This window comes from Lissotriton vulgaris, chromosome 10 (genome assembly GCF_964263255.1).
Source record: "Lissotriton vulgaris chromosome 10, aLisVul1.2, whole genome shotgun sequence".
NCBI classification, from domain to species: Eukaryota; Metazoa; Chordata; class Amphibia; order Caudata; family Salamandridae; genus Lissotriton; species Lissotriton vulgaris.
Window position 1 is genome coordinate 448,728,589 of NC_141698.1, and position 22,677 is coordinate 448,751,265.

The 22,677-nt window shown below is 45.1% G+C and overlaps 1 protein-coding gene across 1 annotated transcript in view; it reads right to left on the reverse strand.

Annotated features, from left to right (window-relative positions):
• Positions 1-22,677, reverse strand: part of IFT140 (intraflagellar transport 140) — a 1,373,663-nt gene that overhangs the window by 606,839 nt on the left and 744,147 nt on the right. Inside the window, exon 15 of the mRNA XM_086941301.1 lies at positions 1,228-1,361. Coding sequence (XP_086797427.1) covers positions 1,228-1,361 — 134 coding nt within the window. The remainder of the gene's footprint in view (positions 1-1,227; positions 1,362-22,677) is intronic.

Consider the following 22,677-nt stretch of genomic DNA (forward strand, 5'->3'; position numbering starts at 1 on the left):
AAAGATTACTCCGTCTGTCAAAGTATAAATCGGGACCTAAGTAACTAAGAAAGTGGAGAAATCCCATTTTCCATAACACTGCTGGTGAGAATCTAAATGGAGAACTATACGACCTCTGTAAGTCGGACTGTCGGATTAAATATTTCCACAAACGTAGGGTCCTAAACAGATTCAGGTTATCATTGGGGGGTTGTAGCTCCTGAGGAGATGATAATATGAGTATATGCTGTGTCTGGAGGAATTTATTCGCTAGAGGGTTCCAGGAAAGCGCTGACAATTGAACCCTCCCATGAAGATGAAGAATGTCACACTTTACAGAGCTCAGAGATGGTACTCATGAGGAGGTCTCTATTTGCATGGCTGTTGTCTTGTGAAGCCTAACACCATTGAAGAGTTACATTGCCTTAGAGGCTGTGTCACAGAAACTGTAGGAGACTGTTCTCGTGTACATCAGCAACTGTTGCACGAAAACCCATGACATCCAGAAGATGCCTTCACTAGATTTGTCTACCTGAGGTTTTTATAGTCCATTACAAAGTAGAAATGTGCAGAGCAAGTACACTTCAAATTAGAATATATAACAAGCCAAAACAGAGAAAATTGACACCTTCTATATTTTCATCAGTTTCCCATAAGTAAATTAAATCGCAGAATTTGCATGCTAGGAAATGTACCTCAGTGCAAAAAGCTGCATCCCTATCCCAACAAAAGACTAATATCATGGCTCCATGAGAGTTGACTGTTTGTAGGTTTTTGTGAAAGGCACTTTTGATTGTCTTTGTTTTCAGTCGTTCTGACTGCATTGTGACAGAAATGTATGTTCTGCAACAGTGTGCTTCTGGATCAAAACGTGGCAGCTGACTGCTAATATACATTTTCTATAATTTTGCTGCTTTCCATTGGGAAGAAGAAACTGTTCCCATCAGAAGATTGGCTGAAAGGCAACAAAGACACAGGGAAATGTAAATTGTAGGTGCCAGGTAAACTCATCTGGACTTAGGCAGTGATTGTGCATTGGGTATTTGTTATGGATCACTGCTACAAACTGGCCTGTTTGGTCGCTCAGCATGAGGCTGCAGAGATGATTCGAGGTGGAACATCTACAGTTTAGTCACTATGCACATCTTACAGAACAACTGTTTATGACAAGGTCAGCTCAACTGGGACTAAAGGAATATACAAGTGCTATAAAAGAAGTCGAGATGCAAAATAAAAGAAATCCCTTACTTGGAGTCAGGCTCTTGCCCAGAGAGGGATGAGGCCTCCACACCATCCGTCCTGCCACTCCAGAAATCGAAGAAGGTCATTGTGTCCATCTCCACATCATAGAAATACATTTTGGAGTCCGGTGTACCTTCAGCCTGACAAGAGAACATTATTCACAACAGCTGTGCATGGATGGCAAAAACTAAGAGATTAAGTCTATGACAGTCAAATATACAAATTAAAAGAGAAGAACCAGATAGTAACAATCACCAGGGTCGCAGAAAGTCTTTTCAAGGTTTCACACCATACAGAACCTGCAGCCAACAGACAATGTTACACACGCTAGGGAGTAAGGTTGCCACTTAGTCAGTATTTCTCATGCATTTTTCATGTCATACCCAGTAAAAATGACTGGGAAAGTCAACAAAATTCAGTATTTTTCCCCTAAGAAATATAAGACTGGAAAAAAAATTAAAAGAAGAAATCAGTGTTTTAGGTAGGGGTGGCGAAAATATTCCTAAATGAATATTTGTGTAAAAAGAGATAGAATAGCTATTTTTTTGTTTGAATATGCATTTCTTATTTGGATTGCATACCATACCAAAGTATCTTCAATGAAAACATATCTTGACAAGTTGTAATCATACAAAAGTATACTATAGAGACAACAGTTCGCTGCAATGGTATTACTTATGTTCCATATTTTACAAATCAAATGTGTAGCCTAAGGCACTTATACCTATAAGTCAATCTTCCAAAAAGTGGCGGGTTCATATAAAAGTAATGAGGAAGATACAATCCAAAGAAAATCAGTGCCACATTGTCTAAGGTGCAGAGAGGCGCAGGGGACACATGAAACAAAGGTAGTATAGGAAAAGAGATAGAATAGCTATGATACAAAAAATAATACAAAAGCTTTCACAAAACTTCTTTTTCAAACACTGGACCCTGGCCAGTCCAGAATCTCAAAACATAAACAAAAGGCTGGAATTCTCTCCTGAGGAAGATGGCAACCCCATGGCATTGACATGCACCATTAAAGGTTTAATTGGGTGCACACATAAGGATTGGCTAAGGGTTCGCACGACAAGGCCCCCAGTAGCATCAGACCACTAGCAAACCCTGCAACCAGCATACAGAACACTAAAGACATACGATTACAGGGGCTAGGGGAGATGACATGCCCTACTTCCCATTGGAAACCACCAGGACTCTCAAAAATAAAAAAACAAGAGGCAATTTATTTATGTACACAAGTAGCACAAACACAGATTTGCAACCCCTAAAGGACGCACATCCCCCCAACCCCCCCCCCCCCCCATGCTATTGGAATACCCATACCCACTGTTGGGGAAAGCAGCTACAAGAAGACACTGTCTACACCAAGTATAGGAAAAACATATAAAGATCTCAAGACCCACTAGCCTTGGGAGTAGTCCACTCTAAAACTCCAAAGAATAAGTTAAATCCATTGCTATGGACCTGGCCGTCCAGACAGTAGTGATTGGTGTATATATAAAGCAACCCCCCCAGTAGCAACCTGACAGACGTCCAGGACAGACATTCGCTTGCCAATGAATTAGCTTTGTACTTGGTGGAATGAGTTCGCAAACCTTTGGGGCAGTTTTTAATTCAGTGTGTAGAAGATTCTGACGCAGTGAATGATACAGCAATAGATGGTCCTTTTCTGCACTGTCTTACATTCTCCACTCCAGTGAATCCAACGCAGTCCAGCAACCACCACTGCTGGTCAATTGCAGTCTCCTCCGAAATCTGGCCATAGTCACACAGATCACCCTGGTGCTGTGCCCACTGGAACCTCAGATCCCATGGCAGAGCCTGCATATGCCACCTAGCATGCTTCACCAGCACGATTCAGGAGGCCAGTAGACCCAGAAGCCTCAGAGTAATTCCCACTGAGATCCAGGCAGAAGTTAAAACATCGTGATAATAGTCCTAATGTTCTAGACTCTTCGCTCAAAGGAAAGCCAGGTAATGGCAACATATACAGAATAGCTCCAATGAATGGGACTGACTGCAAAAGGGTCAGGTGTGACTTCAGCATATTGATAGTGAACCCCAATGATGTTAGGGTTCGCTGTAGTCTGGATATGGGTGATGACTGCCAAGAGTGAGCCTGCCTTCAGCATCCAGCCACAGAGGTAGGAGAAGACTGGGACTCTAACCCCGAAGATGGGCTGCTACCTCCACCATCATGTGTGAAAGCACGAGGGACACTGGCGAAGTCATAGGGGCGCACTACTGACTGAAAATCCCATTGCCTCACCATGAACCTCAGATAGTGCCTGTCTAGGCCTGCAGGACGGGGATGTGGAAATAAGCAACCTGCAGGTCCAACGCTACCCTCCAGTCGCCAGGGTCAAGGGAAGACAGGACCTCAGCCTAGGAGAGCATGCAGAGTTTTTTTTTTCACAGGAAGGCATTTAGAGAGCATAGGTCTAGCATAGGACACAGGCCTCTGTCCTTCTTGGGAACCAAAAAATAGCAGGAGTAACATCCAGTGCCTTGGAGCAGGGACCCTCTCTATGACTCCCTTGGCCAAAGGGCCTGCACTTCCTGCTGTAAAACAGACAGATGTTCCTCTATCAGCTGGCTTAAGGTTGATGGTAGGTGAAAGTAAATGGTAAGGAGTAGCCCTATTGACAATTAGCAGCATCCACCTGAGGAGGCAAGGTTAGAGGTTGCCCCCTAATATACTAAATTGAAGGGCGTTTCAGGTAGGTACAGGTCGGGACCAAGGGGTCCCTTCCTTGAGGTGGGTACACCCTCTATTATGCCACCCTCCAGTGGTTAGCTGGGTCCTCCCATCTTCAAGATGGCAGGGACTGAGAGTTGTGCTTCGCCTCACCTCCTCTACCTTAGGGGTGGGGTGGGCAAAGTGGGCACCTTTTTCCTATCTTGGGTTCCCGCTGATTCTCCTTCCAAAGTGGGGGTCAGAAATGGTGGCCAGTCTGACGGGAGAAGCAAAAGGCTGGGTCAGCTTACAAAGACAGCAAGCCTTTGAAGCTTCCCCTTCGTGGACCCTACCCATCCTGGGGGAGGAGGCTTGGCACCCTTGCCCAGGAAGTGCTATGTTTCAGGACCCTGAGAGCGGGAGGCTCTCGACCCAGGCATCCAGAAACATGTCCAGGGGTGGCAGCTGGACAGAAGCCAGTCAGCCAGTACACTGAGTGCATTTGGTATTAAATCCCACACTGGCATCAGTGTGGGTTTAATGTGCTAAGAGGTTTCATACCAAACTTCCCAGGTTTCAGCAAAGCCATTATGGTGCTGTGGAGTTCGTAATGACAAACTTCAAGACCATATATTCTTTATGACTTTACTGCATTAACAATGTCTAATAATGGACTTAGACACTGTAGGGGTACTGTGCTCATGTTCTTGTACCCTCACCAGTGGTATAGAACACCCTGCTAGAGGGGTGGCTTACCTATACCATAGGCAGCGGTTGTAGACATGGCACACAGGGATGTGTGCGATATCGACTCTTCACTTTTGTCTGCACCAAAACACGCAGCCTGCAATGGCAGTGTATGTGTGTTAAGGTACATGGCCTATGAGGGTGGCACAATATGTGCTGCAGTTTTAAGAGACCTTCCATGGTCACAGTGCCCTTGGTACCCATGCTACCTTTTACAAGGGACTTACATGTGGCCAAAGAGTTACCAATGGGGTTTGCAACAGAACAGTTTTAGGGAAAGAACATAGGCCCTGGGTACTGGTTGGCAGGAACCCAGGGCACACTTAGTCAAAGAGGATCAACATCAGGCAAAAAGTAGGGGCCAACCATGCAAAAAGGGGCACTTTCTTACATATCTTGTCAGTAGGGATACGATATAGCCGCATATTCTTTACCTTAGAATATTCTCCAAGCATCAGAGTGGATCCAGATATTTTCAAGCAGTACCTATGCAGCAGTAGGTGGCGTTGATCAGCTCTGTGTCGTTGCTGGATGTTACCTGTACAGTGCCTATATAAGCCCCAACCCATCACACTACCATCAGTTTCTTTTGCAACATTTGCGGGCCAGAAGCACAAAACCAAACAGAAAACCGATCAATCAGTGTGCAGCCACAACAATGAAAATGGAGGATCAGTAAGGAATCTGCTAGATAGACTCTACCACATAAAACCGAAGGTAAGTAACTTGTTTGAAAGAGACTTACAGCCATAGTTTTCTTACCTTGGAATAGATACCCAAGCAATATCTCCCCAGAGATGGTTCTGCGAATAGATAAAATCAAGAAGCCCTGGAGAACCGAACAAGCAAAGTGCCAGTTGATAAAGACTTGAGTTTCACGACAGTGTTTGATAAACATGTGCAGAGATGCACAGGTGGCAGCCTGACAGATGTTCAAGACAGAGACTCTGCTGGCAAATGCAGGGATTTCAGCTGTGGCTCTGACGGAAAGAGGCCACAAAGCCTCAGGGGGTTGTTTCTTGGCCAATATGTAGCAGATCTTAATGCAGATTAGAATCTGTCTGAAGATGGACTGATTCTGCACAGCTTTTTCTTTCTTTGCTCCGGTAAGCCCAAAGAAGAGTTGATCATCCACACTGATTTCTTTGGTGCAATCAATGTTGAATGTCAACACTCTTTTCGGGTCCAGTCGATGGAACAATGAAGGTCGGCAACATGACGGTCTGGCTGACGTGCAAAGACATCATCACCTTAGGTAGGAAGGATGCATGTGTACGGAAAACCAGTTTATCTGGGATTTTGTACGAAAGGTACACAGAAAGTGCCTGAAGGTCACTCACCCTCCTGGCCGATGTAATGGCAACTGAGGAGACTCTTTTGATGGTCAAGAGGTGTAAAGGACAACTGTGCATGGGCTTGAAAGGTGAACACATTGAAAACGTCAAAACAAAGTTAAGGTCCCTTTGGGGCATAATGAAGGGTTTCAGAAGAAACAAATGTTGGAGTCCTTTTAGAAACGAATCACAACTTATGACTTAAACAGGGAGGGTTGATCCGGCAACCATAAAAAATCCAAAATGGCCAAAAGATACCTTTAATTGTGCCCTGAGCAAAGCCTTGCCAGGCTAAAGACAGAACAAACAACAAGGCATCTGACAAAGGTACAGAGAAGGGATCAACATTTTTGCCAGCACACCAAGCCAACAACTTGTCCCAATGACAGCTGTATACGGTCTTAGCTGAGGGATGTTTGGCTATCAGGATGACACATACTTCTGAATGGAGGCCAAAGGCTGTCAGCAGCCGCTGCTGAATCTCCATGCATTAAGGCGGGCATGCGTAGGTTTGGGGGCATGCGTAGGTTTGGGGGCAGAACCCTGTCCTGTTGCAGCAACAGAAGATCCGCCTGAAGGGGCAGCCTGATCGGAGGACCGATAGTCATGCTCAGAAGTTCAGGATACCTCAGTTGAATAATCGGAACCTACTCCAAGGGAGCAAGACCGAAGAGCACATTTACGCCCTTGCGCCTTCTCAGGAGGTTGAGACCGGTCGGCAGGCCTGGTTCTAGCAGGTGAGCCAAACATGAACCTTGGCCCTCGCAGCGAGTAGGGACTGCTCACATTTCAGTTCTGAGCAACATGTGAGAAGTGGAGTGTCCGTCACTGTTGTGTGGTTATTTTACCCAGAAAGTTGAAGCTCAGGGCAACCCCAGTGGTGTAAAAAAACGTTAACGGGTCCTCCTCAAAAAAATGGTGATGAGGGGGGGAGCATTATTTGCCATGTTTTGCCCTTTGTCAGCCAGGATCAATTCCTATCTTCCACTTAAAACTCCGAAACTCTCCAGTGACAGGAAGTCGTGCATGTGCAAGGCCCGGTCTCCCAAGGATTTATGTCAGGCTTTGCTGAAGTAAGGTATTCTACCATTTTAGATTTAATGCCAAATTGATGTTATCGGGCACTTTAAGCGCTCATCCAAGCAAACTGGATGCAGCAGAGCAGGCGTACAACGTCCATTGGGCTAAAAAGGCTTCAGCAGCCCCCCTAACGTGTGTGGCAGCCCGGGATGAGACAGCTTCCCAGGCACACACACACAGCCACACCTGAGCACTTCACAGGTCTTTAACCCCTTTTCCTGCGTCGGACGGCCCCCGGCAGTCCGAAATCATGGTGGGTGTGTGGTCGGACTGCTGGGGCCGTTCGATTTGCGCATGCGTGGAATACGTCCACACAGCAGGGGAATTCCAGCCGCACCCAAAGGGTTCAAAGACAATTTGCTTGTTAATGAGGCTGTTGTGTTTCACCCTTTCTTAGAGCCCCATGCAACTCCACTCTGCATATTGCTGGAAGAATCAGCCACCCCTGAAATTCTTTCTTAGCCCCCCCCACCCCCCGAAATGTGGCTCTAGTTGCGCCTCTGCAGCAGAGATTCCTCTGCTGTTTAAAATGCGGGAGGCAGTTATTTACCTGCATTCGGTGAGGACATTTTCCTCAAGGCGGGAAGTGGTGTATTTTCAGAATATGCTGAAGATCTTCTAGAGGATTTTCTTTTAAATAATAACCGTGGTTTGTGCCCACTCTGCTGTAGCAAATGCTCAGGTCTTAATGACGTTTAAACAGACTTGCTTTATTTAATTATAGCCAATCACTCGGTGAAAAGTGGAATAGTCTGTGATCTGCGTGTGGAAACCAAAACTGAATGTGTTCTCCTTGTGTAATGCAACTGGTGCTCAGACAAAGCACTCCAATAATATGGCAACATTAAAAGTGAAATGTGGCAGACAATGCCTTATAAATCCGATCCCTCAAGATTCAAGGCACCAGTCCTTTGGATCGAGTTGCACCAGCAGCGCTACGTGTTTATGCCACAAATGAGAGCTCAGGAGCGGAGACTGAGGGCACTACACTTTTATCATAGTGCCAGCAGTCAGTCAAAAACGTGTTCAGAATACATGGTCATCCATTCTTGGCCTCTCGACAGAGAGCACAAAGTGGTCACATACTCCTGTTGTAATTGTGATTCTGTTGAAATGGGTGTGATGGGAACCTTTTGATGGGGCTACACAGTCTTCAAAATAATAAGGCTAAAGTAGAGTAAAAGAAAATGCAGTGCTCGCTTGCTACTTAAGTCAACCCTAACTGTAGGCCTCACCACTTTCAAATGTCACTAGCTGCCACTGGCAGCGACATTAAGAAGGCCAACAGAAAATGGCCACTGAAATGTAAAATGTTCCTCTGAACGTTATTTTTCTTCTTCTAGGAGTTGCATGGATGGGTCTGGGCTCTTTCTCACAGCCCCCCCCATATCAGGTATCTCATTTTAGAAAGGTGGGCTGTGCCTCCGCCCACTCGTGCAGGTAGAAAAGGGGCATAGCGAAGGGGACAAATCCTTTCTTTGACACGAATGCAGGACAACAGTAAAAAAGTCCAGATAACTCTGGTGATTAATGATCCTGCTGGAGATCAACCCTTTGTCTGTTGGTAGTTTTGAAATGCAGATAAACTGTAGTTTATGTAGATAGCTCAGTGGGATACTGCCTTGGTTACAGAGATCCTTTTGTTACTTGCAGTTCAGAAGTTGAATCCTAACAGGACAGTGACCTATGAACTGCCGCATACAAACCTGAAAGGTATAATTAGAACTTCTTTTTTGTGTAGTCTTTCATTATTCTAACAAAAGTTTGTTTGGGCAGATATAAATTTGTTGGAGGGTGGCAGTAAGGGCATCCGAGGAGGAGGTCATGAGGGGTAGTGGCTATGCAGAGATGAAGGGCACTGGTGGATGGTGGTAGTAAAGATATCGAGAAAGATATCAGTGGTGGAGCACCAATAAAGACTTTTGCACCAGCTCTAAAGCAGGCCCTGTCATGGCCTTTCTGTTTTTGTTTATTAAATTAGCAGGTGGGTCATTTGGGCCTCTGTGGTATATATTTTAAAGTGTGTGCTCATTTTTTTTACTGTTATATTCAATGATTTAAGTTTGAGAGTAAGTTTCCTAATGTTTTTTACCTAGAATATTGAAAATGGAGTTGGATGGCGGCTAATATGGGGATGGGGATGGGGCCCAAAGTCAGCTGTGAGCTAAGGTGCACGGGAGATGGATGGTAGAAAATTGATAATCAGGCCGGGAAGGAAGTGTGCAGCAGAGTCTGGGGTCTCTGCAGGTAGTAATGAAGGGAGATTCTCTCTGAAGACTGTCAATGAGGGAGGCTGAGTAGTGTTACATGCCTTATACTCCCACCTCAGAAACCTCTTCTTCCCATCAAAGGGACCTTACATTGGATATATTTCAAAAAGAAAAATTAAACGCTTGTTTCATTTTCTAAGAGCAGGCAGTGGTCTGTGGGACCATTGCCTGCTCTTAAAAAATATTTTTGCATACATTCACAAAGAGGAAGGGATCCCCTGGTGACTGCTTCCTCTTTCCGAGTGGCTTACCGCCTACTTGAAGTAGGTGGTAAACTGCGAGTGATTTGCAGTTGCGGTTGCAAAACAATGATACATACAAATACGGCTCGCTATTAGGAAGGGACGCCCTTGGAATGCCCCTTCCTAATACAGTCTTGCACAATAGCGTTTGTACATACCAACACCCTTTTTTGCAGTTGCAAACGGGCCAATTGCCCATTTGCGACTGCAAAAAAGGGTTGTACATATGGCCCTTAGTAAACTAAAAGGGAAGTCTGTTGTTATGTGCGCCTTACTTGTGGCTTAGATTCTTAGTGCAGATGAACCACTATTATAGTAGACTAAATCAAACAGAAAATGTGTTTTTAAATAAACTCTGTGTTGGGTGATAGGGCCCTTTGTGGTGTTGGTGCTCACTCTTAGCAGTATTATCCTAATTTGTAAATAGTTTCTATGGTGCTCAAGGAATGGGGAAATCACCCAAACTCCGATATGCGACCCCCAGGGATCTACCTTACAAGTGAGAACAAGCCCGAGCACTCATACATCAAATGATGTAGAGTGCTCAGGCTTGTTCTCACAGAAAATGTGTTTTGTACAGTGCTCATCTAGAACACATGTATTTGAAGGTGCCCTCTTAGGTGATGATGAATAAAGGAGTCTCCGGGAAATAAAGGGTTGGCTAGAATCACACAATTTGGTAAAGCATGGAAGCCAGGATTGATCCCAGGATTTCTAGTTTCACATTGTGCAATTCAGCAACTGGATGGGTGTCTCATTCTCCTGTATTGCATTATAGATTGATGCTTGATCTTTCATAATTGGACTATTTTAGCACATGAGAAACCTCTGTATGGATGAGTTTATAAGGGAGTTTTCAAAGAGTAATAGAAGGTTACCTCTATGACTAGACTGCTAGTTTTCAAATGGTCGGTGTGAAAACTGCTGTCAGTTTTCATAAAATACTCATTTCTCTTTTTTCAAATGCGTTACTGTTTTTCAAGAATTTGTATCTTTGAAAGTACATCGCAAAAGAATGACAGGAAAGTAGAATGTATCAAGTTACATTTGTGCAGAGCAATAACTGTTGGACAAATTGCAACAAGTAAAAAGCCAGACTTTCTAAAAGAATGATGTCAAGGCTATCGTGTGCTAATAGGGACTTCCTTAATCTTGAACTATTATAATATGCTTGGCATTCAAGTACTTGTGTTGAAGCCTGGCCTGATGGAATTTGACGGTTTGCAGTTAGGTCCAGACATTGTTCTTACTTTCAAATAAGTCTCCACGTGCTCTGTGTACACACAGAAGCAATCCGTTCTATCATGGTGACTATTTGCAAGTAGATATGATGTAATCTAGGCTTGTAGGCTATCTCCAGAAGCAACAAATTGGGCCCGCAGTGCAGGGGCAGCTCCTACACTAGGGCCGAGGAGCGTTGCCCCACTGCTGTCTCGCAGTACGAGAAGCAGAAACAATAAATGGTAATAAATGAAATGTATTACCATTTTATGTTTGGTTGCGGGTGAGCGGGGATGCTCTGCGAGCAGGGCAGGGGAGGAGTGGTGTACCCACTCCTGAGTGCCTAAAGACTATTTGGTCGGCGCTCTGGCGCCGCCCCTCAAACCAGTCATGCAAACTCTGTCCTTCTCCATGCTGATTAATTAAAATTAATATTATTAAATTAAACCCCATCGCGACCCCCCCTCATGCCAGCCGTGACTGCTGCGGTGCCCCCCCCCCCCCTTGCCCCCCCCCCGAAAGCACCCTTGGCCTACCCAAATAGAAATACCTGGAGCTGGGCCAGGCTGTCGGAAAGGGTCGAGTTCCAACAGGACTTCTTGTGATTCTTTTAGTGACTTACCTGATGACTTTGACCGTGACTGAGATCTGCCGCAGAAACAACTTTGGAAACAGAACGAGGGCTTTCCTCTCACCCTCGACTGATCACAGCATTGAGTCTTTTGGTGTTTGGTGACATAAAGCTTACACTCATGGGCCCCTAAGGCCTTCGAGTTCATCTGGGCAGAGTCACCGCAGGCCTTGGAGTTATTTCCCAATACCAAGCACCCAAGACATACCTGATGGGATCTTTCACGACATGTTTGAGATTGTGCATACAAGGCTTATAAACTGTATATTATGAGGGGGGGGGGCATCTCCTTTGCACACTGGTATCCCTTTTGTAATGGATTCAGACAGAACTATATCAATCAGAAACTAGATGTGGCTCCGGATCCGCATCTGGTGGCGCCAAAAGAAAGGAACTGATGCACATAGGTGCCCATAATAAGCCGCCCACATGTCACTTCCCGGAGAAGAAAGACAGCGGTTCGGACGCACACGACACCACCTGTCGGCGTGCAAGGGTGTTGCTGAAAAGTTTCTGGATTCACTCTAATGCCAGGGGAATATTCAAAAGTTGAAGATTCTGCAGTTACAAATTTTCGTCAGAAACAGCTGAGAACGTTCTGCATACTGAGACACTAGCAGAGCCATCTAAAGGGTTTTGGGGACCCTGCACACGTATACACTTCAGGGGCCTATGAAACAAGGCTTAAAAGTAAGTGGTAGAAAGAGCACAGACGTGGAGGACAGACTAGACTGTCCGAACGCATACATAAAATGACTACAATGACGTAAAAGTTCAGTTTAATGTTTTTATTAATTTTGGCAAAATGTGGGCTCTACCATCTACTCCTGAAGGAATTCTGTATATGTTAATAATACATACGGTACACCGTGAGCCACTTCAGGTAGAGACCACTTGTTCGAAGAGGCCAAGTAAACGGCAAATGTTTGCACTGCAGCCATACATTCAGTTTTAAATAGTGCTTACTCGAGGATGATGTCGGATAGGTTTTGATTACAAAAAAGTCGATTCTTCAGATGTCAAAGCTTGAATCATCTAAAAGAATGTGCAGAGGAACTGTACTTTTAACTTTCAAACAACAGCACGTTTGGATAAAGGGGACATTTATTGGGTCTAAGATCTAATAAAAGTTTGCGGCGCACTCTAGCGGCCGATGTGTGTATGCAACCAAGTTCAGACTCCCAATGTAAAATGAAACTTGCGAAACACTCTAAATGTGGTGCATTGTACTTGTTGAACAATAACGATAGCGAAATGTCGATACTGACATGACATATAATACTGACTTCCGAAATATAATAAAGTAAGTGTATATTTACAGTTAACAACTTCACCTTGCCAGTATTTCGGCAATCGAATATAACTGCCATCTCGAAATTTCGGTAGGTCTATTTTTCAACGGCAATATTGTGGGACAACAACGCCTATTGAACTATCAAGCTGCTCCTGGAGTCCTGGACAATGGAAAGGTTCTCTCCCCTCGCAGAGTAAGGCCAGCGACTTTACAAGTTGGTGGGTAAACGTCGTAAAAACAAAAGTAAAAACACAATTTTTCTCATCATCAATCACTTCTTTCAGGAAAAGAGTATTGTGTGATATGACTATACAATAAAAATGAACTAGAAAACATAACCCAAGACAAGCATTTGCAATGCAATAGGTCTCGCATTAGGAAAGTTTGAGCTATTGGAATTGTAAATGACAAATTTTTTAGATAGGTTTTGTTTTTGAAAATAGCAAAATTAATAGTTTTGTCATTTACAATGCCAATAGTTATAATTTTCGCAAATGTGACACCTATAGCACTTGTAATGCAATATGTGTTGTATTTACATGACTTACATGTATTGATATTACAAATAACAATGGCTTTTATTTTTTTTTTACATAATTAATACTTAAATAAAAGGTATTGTAATTTATAATGGCAATAGCTTAAACTTTTGTAAATAACTTGTGAAGATTATGTTCTGTGTGTTTTATTGTTACAAAAGTCCTAAAACAGAAGTGAAATATTAACATGTTTTTGTTACATTTGTAATAAAGCTTGAAACATTGAGAGAACATATTTGAATTAGTTGTTGAATGGTTGCACAGATTGATGTTGTGGTGGCGAATGAGTGATGCGGGGTGAGGATGTGTTTGGGTGAGAGGGTGTGTGAGGGTGAGAGGGTGAGGGGGTGTGAGGGTGGGTGAGAGGTGTTGAGAGGGGGTGAGAGTGAGTGAGGGTGTGTGTGTGTGAGGGTGAGGGGGTGTGTGAGGGTGAAGGAGTGTGTGCACCAGGACATGAAGACGCCACCAGCACCGTCCTATCCAACATGGTCCTGCTTTCACACGAGCAGCAGGGGTAACATTAAGAAAATCATGGTCCCCTTCAAAAATGCTGCTCAACCTGGAATGTTTGCAAGGCTAAAGTTGTTGGCTTGAGTTCTTCACTTCTGCCACCTATCGCCAGATTAATCAATACCTCCATATACCAAGCATGAGAGCATCATTCCCATCTTTAAGAAACATTCGCCAGTGTTTCCTAAAATCTCCGACTATAGATACACTTCTGGCTCACTCTGTATTGCCAAGGTGCCCTGCCACAGTTGTCACCTGCCAATATGTTTCTCACTTTGAATTGAATAGCCTCCTCAGAGAACTCGGAGTCAGGCTTAAATGTAAGGGAAACATGTATGTTGGGTATCACCAGCGACGTTCTAAAGAAAAGTAGAGAGACTTTTGTTAAGGGGACTGTGATCGCCGAACACATAGGAGATGCGGGTCCACTAGGGCCCACCGTGAATAACAGGGGCTTGATGTGCTCGATAGATCAGACCAATGGCCAGAGAATGGATGATGGTGTATCAAGGCCACACCGTCCCTTCTACCAAGCTTCCCATTCTTTGGCGGGATGTAGCGGTTGGAGGGTGAGTCGAGTCACCGGTTCAATAAGGCATAGCGGTATGGTCAAACCAAGCCACAGTGTTTGCAGGCAGGTGAGGCAAATGATCGGAAATGAGGTCGGGAATATGTATCGAGTAAGGCATGAACAAGGGGTGGAGGAGTTAGAGGATAGTATACATAACCTTTAAGTTATCAATGTAGTTTCCTGCTGTTCATGCTATATTCATTAGGAATTTTGCCTGCCTGCCTGCCTATACACATACCAAAAAAAATAGGTGTTGACATAGCAAGATTAACTTAATTTAATTGTTTGGTCTTTTAACCCACACGAGTGAAAGCAAAAAAAAATACGTTTTCTGCCATATGTTCGCCATAAGAACGTCTTCCTCAAATCCGCAGCACTGAAGTACGATTAAATGAATACCTGACATGTGGCTGGCACCGATTAAGAACTACTAGCGCAGTAGCTTGTCATTACACCAGTTCTATTTATGACGATGCCCCCGAGTTTAGAATTGTACACGCAGAAAGGATAAATCTTTGTGAATGAATAAACTCCACACTTAACTGTAAAACATAATAATTGTCAGGTCGGTTACAGGAACAACGTTATTAACTTAATAAATCTGTCCGTGCTTTCATTTATGCTGGTGTTTTAAATGACCGAAACCGGATAGAAACAAGCATGGCGCGTGCTGCAGTCCGCCGCCGGCCTGCGACCAGGAAGTCAGGCAGGCCGGGCGGGACAACCGGAAACAGGAAGTAAGAGGGCGGGAGCCTACCCCGCCTCCCACGGAAGAGCCGCGATTGTTTTGAGCACCGGAGCAGGCAGGAGCCTACCCTGCGCCCCGGTGCCGAAGAAGGAAGGAAGAGTCCTGCTGCCGGTGAGAGCCGAGGAAGCCGGTGAGTGGGGCTTCGCCTTGTTGCTGGGCTGCGAGGGCGGGGGGGCATGTGTGTGCGCGCGCGTGCGGCGGCGGGCTGTGTATGTGTGTGAGCGTGCGTGTGTGTGTATGTGTCGTGGAGTCTGTGTGTATGCGTGTGTGTGTGTGTGTGTGTGTGACTGTGGGGGGGTTGCCTGTCTGGGTGTCTGCGTGTCCGTGTAAGTGTAAATGCGTATGCATGCATGCGCGTTAGGCTGACTTGCTGGGAGTATGGGAGGGAAGTGCACGGCGCGGCGCAGGACGGAACGTGCGCATTCGCGCAGCCAAATCCGCCTGCTAAAGCTCGTGACAGTTTCTTGTCCCTCATTCCCCGGCATCGGATAGCTATAAGTCTCCGCCCTGGACGCATCCTTCGGATGCGAATTCCAGGGCGAGACCTAAAAAAATGACTACCCTGGCTGTGTCGTATGCAAACTGGAGATAAGGCTCTGGTATCTGCCTTTCACTCCAAGAGGAATGAGGTCTGTAATGGGGCCAGGGATCCCACGCATTGATTGGGGTGCAGACGAAGACATCGGATTCCTCATGAACAGCACTTCAAAGGGATGCACTAACTGTTTCCCACATCCCGGAGCGCTTTCAGAAGGGTAGATCCAAAGGCTTTAAAAACTTTGTATTGGAAACGATGTTAAGCATTTAAATCCTGAATATTTTTGCAAATGCTGGGACATTCTATCTTATACTGTGCATAATGTATATTTTTAAACTTCAGCAGCATATTTTACACTGGGTACAATACAAGTTTCATCTGGTGATTTATATGTTCATAGCACTTTCGCAGATTGGGACCTCATGGCACTTTAAATACACGCCCACCAACTTCCTGCTAGACGAACGCGGAAGAGAGACGCCTTGCTGAGACGCGACCGGTTTCGCGATGGCGATGGAACTTATCATGGCTCCTGCTGTCCTTTACTAAATCACAGACCACTGAGTGACAAATGAATAGAGAAGTACAAGAATCCACAGGAACAATTTTCACTGTCATTATCATAGGCTTTTAAGCCTTGAAAAAGCCCGTGGAGGGCGAAACGCGCGTCGGCTGTGACGATGTGGCAAGAAAATAATCAATAAATAAGAACGTTGAGAACCAATGGACTCTGTACGATCTAAATACTTGTGTGGACTGGAAAAGAATTGAAGTACTGAACTGATTATATTGAAAAACAATTGGATAAAAGTTACGAGCAGGGATGTGCACTGGTTAAATTGTTTCTAAGATTCAAATTAGTGACCCTCCGGTTCCACACAAAAATATCTAAAAGGATCACGTTAACGAAGTGTGCTTACCTACCAGACCAGCGCATTTCCCCCAGATTAGTAGAACTTGCATATATTTTTTATTTTATGTATGTGGACATGTTAAACACAGTTAAATGTTGGTGATGAAGCAACAAACATTGAGAAAATGTTATTCCACGAGGGCACGTGTCAGACTTCACCCCCATTCACTGACCACACCCTCAATGTCAAAAATGTCACCCTGAATGTCAGAAACCAACCAAGACGACCGGACAAATCTAAGCACTATACCAGGAACATCAACGGAGTCCCCATAACTGAACTGGAATCCAAGATTCATGCCCATCTACAACCCCAGCTTTCCAATATGATGACCGCTGATCTCACAGCCCACTTTAATTCCTAATGACAGAGGTGTTAGATCAAGTAGCACCACTCAAACTCAAATATTTGAGATCTACCAAATCAAAATCTTGCTTCAACGTGGATCTTAATAACGAAAGAAGACAACTCAGACAAACAGAAAGGACTTGGAGACTTACCTGTTGAATCTTCACCTTGCACAACTTAGATTAAAAAAGACATCTTTAGAGAAAAGGCCACTTCTTCCGCAGCCAACTAGACCAGGCGAAAAACAGACCTAGAGAACTCTTCAACGTGGTTAAAAGTTAAACAAACGGCACACCCCACAAGAAATAAAAGCCACCAAAAATCGATGCGAAGAAATCGCCAGCTTCTTCACAGATAAAGTCACAAAAATTGAGCAATCCTTCATCCAACTCTCAAATCCTCCCTCACTTGCAACCTGCCCCTCTTTAACCGCCCCTGACCAAACAAATCGAAATCATATGACGGACAACCAGGACCACTTCCAACTGAAAAACGATGCTAACTGGTCGAACTTTAAACCCTTGTCGGAAATCTAAGTCTTCAATATAATTGCAAGCTAGAAGCCTACTTCCCACACCAAGGACCCCCTCCCATCCACAATAGTAAAAAACTCAACCACGTCATTGCCCCTTCCTGGACAAAAATCATCAACTCCTCTATCAAATCAGGTTGTGTCCCAGACTTCCTTCAGCTAGGACAAATCACACCTATATTCAAGAAACCAGAAAAGCCGACCCCAATGAGCTCAACAACCTCAGACCTATCTCCAACCATCTGTACCTAGCTTAAACATTGGAGAAGTGCGTTCTCCAACAACTTAACAAACTTATTGATGACTTTAACCTCATCGACACCTTTCAGTCGGGTTTCAGGAATGGTTGTAGCACCGAAACAGCAATGCTCAATATTGCAGACGATATCCACAGGGCCTTAGATGAAGGTGAAGCCTGTCTCCTCATCCTTATTGAACTATCGGCGGCATTTGACACAATAAACCATCAAGCTTTACTTGAGACTCTGAAGAGGCGATCTGGCATTAATGGCACAGTACTAAAATGGTTCTCTTCCTTCCTTCAGCACAGTTCGCAGCAGATTAAAATCAACTCCTGCCGGTCGGTAACAACACAAGTCAAACTTGGAGTCCCACAAGGATTGATCCTCTCGCCATCCCTCTTTTATCTCTTCATGGAACCCCTTGCAATTATTCTGAAACAACTTTATACAGACGACACACTAATATACTACAAAATCAAATCACCCAGCGACGTCCGACACCTCAATGGCACGCTAACCAAGATCCAAACCTGGTTTAACGCAAACCACTTAAAACTGAACCCAGACAAAACGGAACTAATACTGTTCTCTCCGAAAAGTAACCACCAACCAATTCAAGACTGGCTCAAGGATCTTGATGCTCTAAACTGCTCCCTCATCCTATCTGACTCGGTAAAGTCACTAGGCATTACCCTGGACAAGAACTTGTCAATGAAGGACCACATCAAGAAGTCCGCAAAAAGTGCGCTTTATTCTCTAAAACACCTAAAAAAAATTAAACCTTTCATTCCTCAAGAAGATCTCAAGACAATTGTACAATCTCTTGTCCTTTCTAAACTGGACAATGGAAACGCCATTCTAACAGGGCCACCAAAACCTTACCTAACATGGCAGGCCGACTAATAACTGGTGTAAAAAGATTTGAGCACATCTCACCAACCCTCAACGCACGCAACTAGCTTCTCATGCAAGGTAGATGTATTTACAAACTGGCCTGCATCCCACACAAGGCCCTTCACACCCAATCCACAAACTATCTAAAGCGCAAATTAGTAAAAGCAGGAAAATCTAGAACTATGAGAAGCACCAACTCACTTCTTCTCATCCCACCGAAACTGAACAAGAAAACGACCCAGTGCAGGTCCTTCTCTGGCAACGTACCCAGGATGTGGAACACACTCCCGATTGACCTCAGATGCAACCCATCCTTCCCTTGCTTTAAAAAAAGGACCGGAAACTCCTTCTCCTCAACCAATATTTTTCCGACCAAGTCAACCATCCTAGATATCAATAACATAATTGACTCCCCCCTCACTTTGATCTTCAAGAATGGTGGTTATCCGACTGTGCCAACCCCCTGCGTCTCTCTCCTCGCACTGGATACATAAGTATTATGTCTTTGCTTATATCTTTATGCATCCTCATGTCCTGCAATGTTATGCAATCTTTATTTCCCTTTGTGTATGTAAAGCGCTCTGATACCTATGGTTCTAGCTAGCGCTATATAAAACTTTATAAATAAATAAATGTACTTTGGATCATAGCTGCTCTATTTTTTCTGAATTTGACTGCTGCCTGCCCACCTACCATTGATCATCAATGATTTTCCCATAGTTGTACTCTCTGCAGCCCTGGTCTCGCCGTGCCAGTGGGCATGTAGAACTGGCTGTGCACCATGCCTGACTGCTTTGCGCAGTGTTGCTTCCATATTTCTGATGCAAAAGAAGGGGCAGGAGAAATTCCGCAAAGCTACATTCTAATGTAGCACAGAGGGAAAGGGAGAGGCTGCTCCAAGTTATGGACTGGTGCCCATACCCTCGTACATTAATCCCGCCTCATCCAAATGGGGAAGGTCACATTTGTTTCAGAGGAATGGGGCGGAAGTTTGCAACCATTCAAACACCACCCAAGGCGGGCTACCGCAAGGTTAGTGAGTGCAGACAAACTGCAAGGTCCGGTCTACGTGCACCCTATGGGTACTGCTATGCAGGCCAGTTAACGTAGGCAAAAGGGTTCAGAGCAGGGCATGAGGCAGACAACAGTGTGTTTCCAAGATGGAACAATGAGCAGGGTCACTAGCAAGGGTATTAGAGAGGAGAAAGAAAGGGGTCAGCTATGAAGAATCTTGGTGATGGGCTGGATTCTCCTTCTCCTGTGACTGTAGAGTGCAAGCAGTACGTCAAGTGAGGCCTGACCCTTTCATCTACTGTGCCTCTCTCCTCCCATACTGCCAGAGACATCACAAGGAAGGAGAGTGCGAGGGGCATGAGGAGACGAAAGGGGTGCTGGGGTGAAAAGGCCCCAAAGACCAGATGGAATAGAGTCTGAAGGGGGAAGGGAAGTGGGCATCCCGTGTACCAAATGGAGAGTGATATTCGTGGCAGAGGTTGCTAATGTTAATAAGGCTGATTACTGTGCTGGTCTACACATGACTCAGGCCAGTACCTACAGGACCTGTCGTGTGCTCGAGTCCAGTCTCCTTCGAAATCCAGCCAATAGGCTTCCAGGCTCCTGATTGCAAGACGTCACAAAGGTGCTGAGCTCCCTCCTTGGCAGCCATCAATTGCTGAACAACTGGGCTGTACCAACTTCTCCAGTGCTATGGCTCAGAGGAGGGGAGCAGGGACGGAGGGATACAACAAAGAAGATAAAAGAGGGGTAGAGAACAATGTCTTCAAGAGGGGAGTACTTTGGGAAGCTGGGCAGGAGGTCCGGGAGATGAACAGGGACGGGGGGGGGGACAGACTAATGGCTGCCAAAAGAGCACAGGTAGTGAATGATGCGCTGGGCTGTGAAGGGGCCTAGGATGGTGTGGCACAAGACGGGAACTGTGAAAACTTCCAGTGACCTTGGGGAGAGAAAACGTATGAGCTGCCCTCCTTGCACGCTACTGTGATCCGTCTATAGCTCCTTTCCTGAGACCAATGCCTCTCATATGGGGCCAGGCACTACCTAATAACTACAATACCTTCAATTGGATGTATTTGTTGGTCTATGAAGTATTTTGAGCTGCCTAGTCACACATGCAAAAGATGCATTTTCTTTTCCTTGCCAAGCTTTCCCATTTGACCATCTCTCGACTAGCTCTGCTAAGAGTTCAGAAATTGAATCTGCATGTCGCTAGAACACATCTATGACACAACACAGCCTTTAGATTTGCAGTATACAGCCTACAAGACTGGCATGTTCCATGAAAAACAAAACTACAGAAACATATGGTTACATTTTAATTGCCGCTTAAATAACCACTGCTCTGTGTGCTCTGCAGAGCGGCCAAGGTAAGGATTAGAGGAGCATGTCGTCTGAAACCCTTTTTGACAGCAACAGGCATTTTTTAAACACACACACAGTTTCCAGCCTCAACTTCAGCAGTAAATCAGGCCCCATCACAAAAATCCAGCCACACTCAGGAACTCACCCACACCCTTGGAAAGTTGCACGAAAATGAAAACTACAAAATCACATTGGTAAAATTACAATTGACATTTAAATGACCATCTCTTCAATGAGACCAAAGAGTACATGAGCATGCAGTCTTAACACCTTTATGACAGTGACAGGGAGACACTCGCACTGTTTTTAGTTTCATTTACATCTCTAGAGCTCTTAATCATGTCCTGCAGTAAGCACTCTACATTGCTCCCATGTTGCATGCAAAACATTGTTACAGAAAAACGTTTGGGGAACTATCCACCCATTTTTTGCAGTTGTTTATTTAGATAAGATGATGTCAGATACCAGCTTCACATTCTGAACTGGTGCTGACACTAGCATAGTCTGCACCAGCACAGGACAGCCATGGATGCTAGAGCTGGTGTGAAATAATGGAGCGCTTCACTGCTTGCCCGGGAAAAGGGCCCATGGTAAAAGTTGGCATTGGGGCAGGGTCCACTGGCTGAAGTCCACCTGAAGGCCCCAGCAGCTGAGCCGCGCCCAACAGGGAGGTAGTAGTATCTGGAAAATGTAATATAGGGACTCCTTTAAGTCAGATGGACATGTTACTTACCTTCGGTAATGCCCTATCTGGTAGAGACATGATTTAGCCGCAGATTCCTTACCTTTGAACTTCTAGGTGTCAGGCTGGATCTGGAAGATTTTTCTCGGCAGTACCCCTGCGTGCGTTGGTTTTGGTCGACTCCACGTGACGTCATCGGCTTCGTGTTCGTCATGACATCTGCATCGTCAATATAACTGTCACTCTGGCGCGCTGACGTCAGCACTTTTGGTGACTTTCCACCTAAGAAGCACAAAGCCGTGAAGTGGTGTGTTATAAAATGACTAGGTCCCTGAAGGGGGATATACCTGACACTTAACAACCAATTCCGGAGTGGGGAGGATAGGTGGGTGGGTGGCTAAGGAGTCTGCGGCTAGATCAAGTCTCTATCAGATGAGGCGTTACAGAAGGTAACTAACTTGTCCATCTGATAGAGAGATTTAGCCGCAGATTACTTACTTTTTGAACAGATACCCAAGTAATACCATTCCCGGAGGTGCGACTACGGAACAGGTTAGACCAGAAACAGGCCTTCTCTGCGGACCTGGGAACCCAGGCAGTAGTGTTTGGCAAACGTGTGCAGCGATGCCCACATGGTCGTTTGGCAGATGTCAGAGACCAAAACACCACGCTGGAGGGTCGTGGTGGCTGCCTTCGCCCTGGTGGAATGGGCCCTAAGCCCTTCAGGGGTATCTTTCTTTGCTACGGTATAACACATTTTAATACGGAGGATGACCCCTCTGGAAATAGTCCTCTTCTGGACAGCACCACTTTCTTTGCACCCACGTACCCAATAAAGAGTTGGTCATCCACCAGGAACTCTTTTGTTTGATCAAGGTAGAATGACAGCACTCTTTTTGGGTCCAGACGATGGAGATGTTCCTCTTCTTTGGAAGGATGCAAGGGTGCATAGAAGGTGGGCAGGGTAACAGAGTGTCTCAGATGGTAGGGTAATACCGCTTTAGGCAGAAAGGATGCTCTAGTTCGGAGTACTACTTTGTCCGAAAAGACCGTCAGTTAA